Source organism: Monoraphidium neglectum (genome assembly GCF_000611645.1).
Source record: "Monoraphidium neglectum strain SAG 48.87 unplaced genomic scaffold scaffold01952, whole genome shotgun sequence".
Taxonomy (NCBI): Eukaryota; Viridiplantae; Chlorophyta; class Chlorophyceae; order Sphaeropleales; family Selenastraceae; genus Monoraphidium; species Monoraphidium neglectum.
In genome coordinates, this window is record NW_014011676.1 from 1,775 (window position 1) to 11,960 (window position 10,186).

A 10,186-nucleotide genomic window follows, 5' to 3' on the forward strand; every position below is an offset into this window, starting at 1 on the left:
GGTGGGAGCGGGGGTGTGGGGGAGAGGATGGGCATTGTGCCTGCCAGCGATCGGGTTTGGACGAGGATCGAGGGTTGGTGGCTGGGTAGGGGTGCGGCGCACGGCGATGCAGCCGTCTGTTGCTGGGTGTGCCGCGGCCGGCCGGCGCGGTGCAGGCGCCCCCGCCGCGCAGAGCTGCTGCCCCTCACCTCATCCCTGCACCCTCCCCGCCCGCCGCGTCCACGCCCCCACCCAACATTCCCCCTCCCCTTGGGACGCGGCTCGCGCCTGCCGACACCCGCGCGCCGCCCTGCCCCTCCCCGCCCGTCACCCGCACCCCTGCTTGACCCGCGCAGGTGTACGTGTGCGCTGCGTTCCTGGCGCGCTGGGAGCGGCCCCTGCTCACCATGGAGTTCCAGGAGCTGATGCTGTTCCTGCAGAAGCTGCCCACCCAGGACTGGGGGGAGGCAGAGATGGAGTCCATCCTGTCGTCCGCCTTTGTGCTGCGCAACGTCTGGCAGCACGCGCAGAGCCACCTGCAGGGTTGAGCCCGTGCGCGGAGCGCAAGGTCCGCATGCCAAACACGTGCTGCTGCCGTGGCAGGCCTTGCACTGCCCGCGCTGGGCCCGCCCCCGCCGGCCCGAGCTGGCGCGCACGGGTCGGGCGTGCCTGGAGTCGGCAGGCCCCACCCTAGCTCACACTGGGCACCCGCTGCAAAATTGCAGGCGTCCAGAGCGCAGATGCTGTAAGCTCTCCTTTTGCTGAGTTGTGGTGGCTGTCACATCCAAGGGGCCCGATCGCAATACGGCGAGACATGCATCATCAGCATGGTAGTGCCAATTGGATAGTCCTGTCCTCTCAGCAATAAGTGCCGCGTGTTGAAAGTGTTGATGACCGGGCGCTGCTGCAGTCCGCAACAACCGGTGGCATCACGGAGTGCAGGGCTGCACCACCGGTCAACATACCCGATGCAGCAGCCTCGATGCACACCTGGCGCTGTGCTCGGCATGAGCGTCAGACACACCCTTGACTGCCAAACGTTTGCAATGTTTTGATTGGAGACCAAGAAAGAAGACGTGAGCCCAGCGCTAGGCTCCAGGGCCGCACGAGGCTGCTGCAGGATGGGCGCCACGCGGCTGCAAACGTGGCTGGAGCCCACACGAGCAGATCCGCACAGCGCAGCTCCCACGCGACCATTTCCTCGCGACCATGTTGGTTACGAACTGGTTACAACTGCAAATTGGGGAAAGCGGGACGCCGCCCACGCAGCCGCCAAGCGCGCCCAACGACCCCCAACATGCCGCCGCTGCCGCTGCCGCAGCCGCTGCAAGCCAGCCCCCAAATCGGGCATGACTCCCAGCGGCCACAAGCGCCCGATGTTTACTTCTTCTTGCCAGCCACCGTCTTCGGCTTCCCCTGCGCGATAGAGGAAGAGTGCCACACAGGCCAATCGTCAGTTCCCGAGGGTGCTGAGAAGGGGCAGAAGAGGGTGCAAAACCTGCCCAGCTCAAAGACCGCAAGACAGCCGTGGCTGCCACATGGGACCGGTCCCCAGCATGTTGCCCGCCCCCGACCCACTCACCTTGCGCGTGCGGGCGTTGTTCTTAGTGTTCTGGCCGCGCACCGGGAGGCCCTGGGATGGAGAACGCCGTGAGGAGCGGGTGTGCACAAGTGAATGTAGGCGGCGAGACGCGACCAACGCTAGGCACCCTGCTGCAGCGTTGCCATCCTCAGCGGCAAACGTGTGTCCTAGGATATGGGCCGGGGAGCCGCGGCGAGCGCCGCTGCTCAGGAGCTGCCTGCCGGCCCTGCCTGCCCTGCCTGCGCCCGCACGCACCGCAATGTGCCTGCGCCCGCGGTAGCAGCCGATGTCTTTCAGCCGCTTGATGTTCTGGGACACGATGCGGCGCAGGTCAGACTCCGTGGTGTACTTGGCCACCTGTGGTGTGTGTATATGGGTGTGGTATGTGTGTACAAGTGTAAGTGCGTGCGTGCATATGTGTGTGTGTGTGTGCGCGCGCGCGCGCGCACTGCCTGTGCGTGTATTCAAAGGGGGCAAGGAATGGACGCATGGACCGCCAGGGTGTGCAATATGATGGGGCCCACTTCCCAAACATTGCCGCACCAATCACGCGTCCGCCACTTGAGGCGGACACAGAAGACTTGCATGTCTTGTACAAGGCTTCCGGTCCAACAACACACACACACACACACACACAAAAGCACAAAACACACACGCGCGCACAGGGGCGCGCACACAGGCACAAGCACGCCCTCACGACCCCACAGGCATGCGCGAAACAGCGGGCCCCACCTCCTCGCGCAGCTTGTTGATGTCCTCCTCGTTCAGCTCGTACGTCTTCTTGTTCTCCACGCCCTGGGGTGCAAACAGCGCCGTGGGGGAGGGGGAGTGGGTGACTGGGGATCCGAAACAGACAGGGTTGCAGCATTCCTACAGGCCGAGAGGGGACGACTCTTTGGCCTGGCAGGGCCTGTGGTGGAAGCTACAGCTGTTCAGGATGCCGTGCCACAGCTCTCGGCACGTCTGCCGGCTCCTGCTGGCCGGCTGGGATGGGCACTGCTGGGTCTCTGCCGCTGCTGCGACGGCGGCAGCAGCTGGTGGTCAGCTGCCGGCAGCCGCTGCTGGCCTCGCCACGTCTACAAACAAAGCCGTTTGTACAACGTCACGCTGCACGCCAGGGCTGGTCAGGGTGCGCGGCTGCTCTGAAGGCTGGTTGCAGCCAGCACTGCCCGCCTCGTCCACGGCTGCAGGCTGCCGTTGCCGCCGCACACCGTCGATGCCTGCGCACTGCGCTGGAGCCGGGCCGGACGCAAGGCCCGGCGCCTCACCGTGTCGCGCAGGATGCCCTGGGCGGTGGTGGAGCCAATGCCATAGATGTACTGCAGCGAAATCTCAATGCGCTTGGAGTTGGGGATCTCCACGTTGTTCACACGCAGCATTTGCACGCGCAGGGGGGTCCGAGAGGCCGTCCGGGCGACCTGCGAGCAGAACGCGGCGACACGCGCCCAAGTACGACAGAGGCTGCTTGAGACTGGTGACTGTTGCGACTTTGACAGAGCTGGGCACGCGCCGCGGGCTGTGCGCCTCCACATTGTGCACCGCCCCCACGCTGCTTGCGCCGCCGCTGCCACTCGTCACCCCTCCTTGCAGCGAGGCTGCCAGCCTCGTCGTGCGCACATTGGGCATCAGCATTGCCGTGCAACGTATCGACAGCGCTGATATCGCCGCGGTCTCCACACAGCCACTCCCCCATCACCCGCCTCGATCGGCCACAATGGCTTTCAAGCGGGCCCAGTCAATCCTGCTCTCACCTGCACGGGCCTGACAGCCGGCATAGGCCGAGCCGCAGTCCCAAAAGCCCGCCGCTGGGCCTGCGTGAGGGAGCAGTGCGTGGCCATTCGGTCTGGGCAGCCCGCAACCCTCGCCGTCAAATACAGTACGCGCATATAATGCGTCAGGTTGCCAATGGGCTACAGCGGCGCACCAGGCTCTGCATGTTCAGCATGGCTGCTGCTGGGGAGGCCGCCTGGGGTCGCGCCCTCTAATTTACAGCGTGATGCGTGTTTCAAGAAGCTACCCGTCGCCGTTGTATTGCTTCCACAAGTGCGCACACAGAGACAAGGGACACTTGCTCGTTCCTAGTGGTTTCGACTCTCAAGTCTCCACTTGGCCGCCCTCAATGTGCCCCCTTTATTATCAAATGCACCAATAATCACAAAGGTTTCAGTTGCACGTGATAGGGGAATGTATGCGAGCTGGTCTGCCATTCAGGTGTTGCGGCCATGTGGGCGCAGGCCTGTCTGCAACCACCACGTGTGCAATGCCTTTACTCATGCGAACGCCGCGGACTGCGAGCTAGACAAAGATACATTATCTCAGGCCTCGTGCCTGGGTGGCAACGCCATCATGCACAGTGCTGGTTCCTGCGGGTGCACCACCCGCATTCCCACCCTTCCACACCAAGTTGATTGGACTTGAATACGCATGGTTTACCGCCTTGTCGTCACTGTGTGTCCTTGCTGAAGCGTAGACATGCAGAGGTTCTCGTGTGCACACTAAGGAGCAACAGCTCCTCTCTGTGTGCAAGAAAAACAGCGCAGCGGCGCAGCTGGCGACTCCAAGAGAGAGCAACATCGTATGCAGGTAACACTTTGGAGTATCTCGACACGATCGTAAGGTTTCTTCGGGCCAGTGTTGTTGCGGCCAGTTCAAAACAGTGTGCCAGCCTTGTCTCGCTGCCACATCACGTCCTGTTCCACCATTACCCTGCTCCTTGCATCAGCGCTCAATGCCGTAGGTGCGCATGTGACCATAAATTCCTGCCCCAAAGGACAAACCGTGGAAATGGCTGCAACCAGTGTCGCCATCTGCTGCAGCCCCCTGCCCTGTATCCTGTATCCCCATCCCATTGCCCAGCACCCGCGCAGCTGCCACGAGTGCCTCTGCTCCTCTTGTGCGCACACTCTGTCACGGCTCGGTGTTCCCAGAAGCATACGTCTCTGAGAATCCTTCGCAATGGCTGCTCTCCGTGCCTCCTCCCGCCTGGGTTGCACCGGCCTCCGGGCGCCCCTGCCCTCGCGCAGGGTCCTGGTGTGCCGCGCCGAGAACAAGGTGTGCAGAATCAAATCATTATCAGAGAGCCGTGTGCTGAGACAGTGCGGTCGGGGCAGCAGATCACGGACCCACGAACAAGCAACTCGGGTTCCGACCGTCCCATCACCAGATCTCGGCGCGCATTGTCAGTAAATGATCGCCACGGACATGACGTCAGCGGGCGGAGGGCAGCCCCGGCCAGCAGAGGCTGTTGCGCCGCCCATCTGCGTGCGGGGTTCAGCGGCAGTGGGTGCCCCCCTTTGCCCACCATGGCCGCTGCCGCCCGCGTGCGCCGCCCGCTCGCCTATTGCAGGCCCAGGTGATCCAGCCCCTCAACGGCGACCCCTTCGTCAGCATGCTGGAGACCCCCGTGACCTCGTCGCCCCTGGTGGTGTCGTACCTGTCCAGCCTGCCCGCCTACCGCACCGGCGTCTCGCCGCTGCTGCGCGGCGTTGAGATCGGCCTGGCCCACGGCTTCTTCCTGCCCGGCCCCTTCATCAAGGTGTGCGCGCATGCGCAGCGGCGGCGCCAGGGTCGGCTCAGCTGGGCGCCCGATAAACATAGTCGCTACGTCTTAGGCGCGGGTGGCTGCTGGGGAGTGGCAGCGCAGCTGCTGTGGGGCCGCCGCAGCTGCTACGAGTGCGGCGCTCAGCGAACTGTGGCCAAGTTTTGGCACAGCGGGCTTGTGATCTCTTTTCAAATTCAAAAAGCCGGCAAATGCCGCGATGCGCAGTGCACAGACGTGGCTTCTTGCTACCTCAGCCGTGCACTCTGTCTTGCCGCGTGGCATCCCCCATTTCCCCCCCACCTCTCTCACATACATGTGCGTGCCGCCTCACACCCCTCCCTCCCAAAACAACTCCCGTACGCCCCGCAGCTGGGCCCGCTCCGCGCCGTCGAGGGCGTCGCCGAGATCGCCGGCAGCCTGTCCGCCGCCGGCCTGGTCGGCATCCTGGCGCTGTGCCTCGCCCTCTACGGCGGCGCCCAGTTCCAGAGCCAGCCCCCGCTGGGCGTGAAGACCCTGTCGGGCCGCGCCGTGCAGAGGGACTCCCTGCAGACCGCGGAGGGGTGGAGCGGCTTCACCGCGGGCTGGCTGGTTGGCGGCCTGTCGGGCGTCGCGTGGGCCTACATCCTGACCCAGGTGACTAGGGTCGACGATGAGAAAGGGGTGCGCGGGGCCGAGCGGCCATGCCTGGGGGGAGTGCGATCATGGCGGGCATAACGTCGGGTACACCCTCTCTCTCTGAAACAGCGTTGACTCATAGTTGACTCACGCCCCGGCCTGCCGTCGTCCAAACTCCCCACCCCGCAGATCCTGCCCTACTACAGCTGATCGCCTCGCCCCTGTTGATCGTCTTTTTGGGAAGGAGGTTGTTGAAGCCTGCTCGTGTCGCTGCTTGCGTGTAACCGAGAGCATCTAAATTGGTTTACTGGGCTGCCCCACAAAGAGCACGGAAACAGCCCGGACCGCTTGCCGATGCACATGTGAGCAGACGAGCAGCACCAAAAGAGCACAAGCAGCCAGTTCACTAAATAGCCGATTCAGCAGAGCAAGTCAATGCCCACGTGGCTGTCAACAGTGATGGCACGAAAAATACGGGTCACAGGGTTGGTACAGCACTGCAGCCAGCCGCCAGAGCGCGCATGTACGGAGCCAGCATCACCGCAGCAGCGGCTCAGCCCGCAGCTCAACCCGCGGCGTCACCACCTCCGCCTGCGCCTGCACCAGCCGCAGCTCCTTGGCCCGAAACACCGCCGCGGACCGCTCCCGGCTCGACAGCAGCCCCTGCCCCGGAGGCCCGTCAGCGTCTGCGCTGGCTGCCAGCGCCGCCGCCGCGGCGCGCTCCTCGGCCGCGACCGCTGCTGACGTCACGCGCAGGACGCCCTGCAGCCCCGCAAGGGCCGTCTCCACGGCGGTTGCCAGGTCAGCAGGGTGGCGGTGGGCCCACGCCAGCAGCAGCGCCGCCAGCAAGTCGCCTGCAGGGGGGGCAAGAGGCGCATGCAGTTGCAATGCGCGCGAGCATATTTCGGGAGAGTGAGGGGTCCACCGAGGATCCCAGCTGATGATGTGGGGGGAATATAGAAAGCAGGGCGGCAGCTCTATGGGAGGGTGCAGGGGCATCAGGCGCTCCAAGCACTTTGGGGCGTGGGGGCGTGTGCGCGCCGCCGCCCTCCGGCTGGCTGCGCCCATTGTGTTGCGTTGGACAAACATTGAACAGACATAGAGGGAAGGAGTTGCTAAAAGAATCAAACACATATAACTTGTTCATTGGATGTCCATTTCTTTGTATCGATTAGCCAGGCGCGCGCCTGTGCCTGTGAAGTAGGCGTCCAGCTTCGGGATGCGCACGCGGAACGCCGAGGGCCGCCCGGGGAGCTGCTCCCGTTGCGTCGACGCGACGAGCGTGATGTGCCGCCCCGGCAGCAGCGCCGCGCCGCCCCTGGTCCAGGGGTCGTCCTGCTCCCCTCCTGTCGCGCCGCTGCTGTCACCCGCGGCGGCGGCCGGGGCGCTGCTGGCGCTGCTGCTGCTGCTCGCTTCCATGCTGGTTATGATCTGAGGCGGACGCAAACGGGAGGGCGCGGCTCACTCAGGGGGAGTTTAATTCATAGTTGGGAGTCTTTGGAGAGGGCCACCTATGCGATTCAGCTGCTCGTCAAAGACTCAACGCGCCTCCGCATGATTGCATCTCCCACTGGCCCAGCACATGCCGGCGGCCACGCAACCGCCCCCGCCCCCGCCCGCGAGCGCACCACAGTGTGCGGGCCCATGGCGTGCAGCGCGTCGCAGACGGCCAGCGCTGAGGCCTCGTCGGTGATGGCCCGCCCGGTCAGCAGCTCCGCCTCAAATTGGTTGGGCGTCAGCACCGACGCCAGCGGCAGGATGGTCGATCTGCGGAGTGGATGCGTATGCACGTGCATGCATGCATGCATCTTCACATCCGTGCTTGCCAAGGGATGACAGAAAACGAACATGTCGGCGTTGCCGCAAGGGAGACCGCGTAATGACGTGTGCACGTGGCGCGGGGCCGGCGCAGGGTGCAAGCGGCGATCGGCGGAACCGGGGCGCTGGGGTGGGCCACCTGTAGGCTCCCACCAGCTCCTCGCTGACGTAGCACTTGCCCTCGTCACCCAGCACGGGGTCACACACTGCGGGGACGTGCGCGCGCACGCATAAGCTCAAGTGTGAATCTATGTGTAGGGGTGTGTGTGTGCGCGTGCATGTGTGTGTGTGTGTGTGTGTGCCTGCGTGCGTGCATGCGTGCATGTGTGTGTGTGTGTGCGCGCGCGCGCGTGCGTGCACGCATGAATGCGTTCTCAGGCAACTGGCACATCAGGCGTGTTGGCAGTCCAGCAAATCACAACAGTCGCAGCTCAGGTCACAGCATGGCGGCGTCCAGTGTTGCGAGCCCTCCCCCCCCCCTCCGCGCACCGTAGGTGAGGTCGGGGTTGGCGGCGCGCAGGGTGCGCGCGACGGCGGCGATGGCCTCTAGGGTGCTGAGGGTGCCGATGTAGCCTGCGAGGAGGGCGGGTGCGGAGCAACACAGGTGCAGCGCCTGTAGGCCGCGGCCGGGAGGTTTGAGTGGCTCTCGGGTGCAAAAACGCGTGGAAGCATCGCAGCGTGGGGGATGGCGGGAAGCTGGCGCAAGGGAGGGCGCACCAGTGAGCAAGTGGGTGTGGCGGATGAGGCCGTTCGACTCCAGCCCCTGCAGGGGGTGGGCGGCGCGGCGCAGGGGTGCTGAAAGGCGAGCGGCGGAGCTTGTCATTGCTGGGCGCTGCGGGCTGCAACGCTGCAGCTGAGCTGCCTGGTGCCAGCGGACCCGGCGGCATGCAGGGCCCGCCTGCGCCCATCTGCGCCGCTCAGGGCTGGAACCACGGTCCTGAAGAGCCCATGTAAGCGACCCCGGCTCCGCGGCGGCGCAACTGCCAACCGCGGCAATGGATGAGAGGCGGGCCCGGCGCACAAGGGCGCCCGCGTGCCCCCCCACACACACACACAAACAAAAGCACACATGCCTCCCGGAAAATGCGCGTGAGTCAGACCTCTAGCAGCTCTCTGAGGTGGTCGCCATCAAAGGCCTTGCCGCGGATTGTTGGGTAGCCCGTGTGGTTGGAGAACTGCGGGGCGGCGGGGGCAGGCCGGCCGGCCGGCGGCGCGAGGCGTTCGAGGGAGGCGTTTGAGCGGCGAGGGAGTCGGCGGCACTTTCCTTCTGGGCCAGCCAAGAGCGCAGCTGGCCAGAGCCAAGACCCAGAGACAGGGAGCTTGGCGGGGCGGGGGGCGCCGCGCCAGCCGCCAGCGTGTGTGCCTGCGGGGAGGGACCGCGGCCCTCGGCCACAGGCGCGCCGCGTGCGCACCTGCACCGACATGATGGGGTCGACATCAAACCCCAGCAGCTGCAGCGGTAGTGTAGCACTCTTGTTGCCCACGTATCCTGAGACCACGTGGGACTGCGGCATAGCGATCGGACCGGTTCAGTCGCCGGCAGCGACCCTGGGGCGCAGGCGCGCGGCGACCCCAAGCGGCGCTGGGTTGATGGGCTTGCCTGAATGCTCAGCACTCGTTGCGAGAGGGCCGGCACCGCCGCCGTGCCTGCCGCCGCAGCCGCACTGGTAGCCATAGACCGGATGTAGGTTCTGGTTATTGAGTTGCCGAGCAAAGTGAACCGTGCTGCTCTGCGCGCGTGTTGCAGCGTAAGGCCAAACGGTCTCATTCGGCGCCCGTTGAGGACATATACATATGAGATTGCCTAATATACAAAGTACCGGTTTTCTCAAGCCGGCCACCTTGACACATTGTCAGGTCAGCTGGTCAGCTGTCTGCCACTGGTGGCACACGATCGATGGTGCAGCGCCGCTCAGCTGCTTTCCGGCCAGCACAAGCAGGTGCGAGAGGAGCCAAGGGACCTGGTTACACGTGAGCCCTTTGAAGCGACCTTGACACCACGCCGTGCTGGTGGTGGATACACAGCCGCGCACCACAGCGGCGGATGGACGGATTCAAACATGCAGCCGCACCCGGCCAGGGCAGGCCCCGCCGCCTCACTCCTGCAGCAGCGAGTCGATCATGCTCATGTGGAGGAACTCCGCCCCACCGTCGTCCATCTGCGACGCCTGGCTGGGCTGCTGCTGGCCGCCCGCGCCCCCGCCCCCGGCCGCCCGAGGGCCCCCTGAGGGCACCGCCGCGGCCGCGGCGGCGCCCTTTGAGGGCAGCGCGCCATACCCCAAGGCGCGCTGCGCGGGGGCGGCGGCGGCCTGCGCGCCCGCGCCCGCCGGCTGCGCGGGGAAGGCGCTAAAGTGGTCCGCACCGCCGCGGGCCGCGGGCGCCGCGGGCGCGGCGCCGACAATCACGCCCGCGCCGCCTGCTGCCGCGGCCGCAGCAGTGACCTTGCCACTGCCCAGGGCCCCGAGGCCGCCGGCGCCGCCGCCGGCCGCGCCGGCGCGAGCTGCAGCGGGGCCCGCCGCGGCGTTGCGGTATGACGGCGTAGAGGGCTGCGCTGCGGCCGCTGCCGCCCCTCCGGCTGCCGCGGCCGCCGGCACAGTCGTGTGAAGCACGCCGGCCAGCCCGTTCTGGGCCACTGTCGCGCCCTCCACAGC

At 65.8% G+C, this 10,186-nt stretch overlaps 5 protein-coding genes across 5 annotated transcripts in view; 2 read left to right on the top strand and 3 right to left on the bottom strand.

Moving 5' to 3' along the window:
- MNEG_9480 (GTPase-activating protein gyp1) overlaps positions 1–527 on the top strand; it is a gene marked incomplete at both ends in the record, with an annotated part of 1,937 nt that extends 1,410 nt beyond the window's left edge. The window contains one exon of the mRNA XM_014042044.1: positions 336–527. Coding sequence (XP_013897498.1) covers positions 336–527 — 192 coding nt within the window. The remainder of the gene's footprint in view (positions 1–335) is intronic.
- An 832-nt stretch (positions 528–1,359) lies between these two features.
- MNEG_9481 (hypothetical protein) lies at positions 1,360–2,940 on the bottom strand (the record flags this gene model as incomplete). Its single annotated transcript, XM_014042045.1, has 5 exons — positions 1,360–1,395; positions 1,562–1,612; positions 1,817–1,918; positions 2,294–2,356; positions 2,830–2,940. 5 exons carry the CDS (start codon positions 2,938–2,940, stop codon positions 1,360–1,362), a joined length of 363 nt encoding a protein of 120 aa, XP_013897499.1.
- Positions 2,941–4,516: 1,576 nt separating this feature from the next.
- On the top strand, positions 4,517–5,927 carry MNEG_9482 (Photosystem I reaction center subunit XI; the record flags this gene model as incomplete). Its single annotated transcript, XM_014042046.1, has 4 exons — positions 4,517–4,612; positions 4,908–5,096; positions 5,472–5,735; positions 5,907–5,927. The coding sequence occupies 4 exons, from the start codon at positions 4,517–4,519 to the stop codon at positions 5,925–5,927; spliced, it is 570 nt and encodes a 189-aa protein (XP_013897500.1).
- A 327-nt stretch (positions 5,928–6,254) lies between these two features.
- On the bottom strand, positions 6,255–9,049 carry MNEG_9483 (pyridoxine kinase; the record flags this gene model as incomplete). Its single annotated transcript, XM_014042047.1, has 9 exons — positions 6,255–6,571; positions 6,643–6,694; positions 6,945–7,148; positions 7,346–7,484; positions 7,675–7,741; positions 8,025–8,108; positions 8,253–8,298; positions 8,636–8,710; positions 8,948–9,049. The coding sequence occupies 9 exons, from the start codon at positions 9,047–9,049 to the stop codon at positions 6,255–6,257; spliced, it is 1,086 nt and encodes a 361-aa protein (XP_013897501.1).
- A 582-nt stretch (positions 9,050–9,631) lies between these two features.
- MNEG_9484 (hypothetical protein) lies at positions 9,632–10,177 on the bottom strand (the record flags this gene model as incomplete). The annotated part of the gene is made up of 1 exon (XM_014042048.1): positions 9,632–10,177. A coding segment is annotated over one exon (546 nt), but the record flags the coding sequence as incomplete, so codon positions are not given.
- Positions 10,178–10,186: the final 9 nt, after the last annotated feature.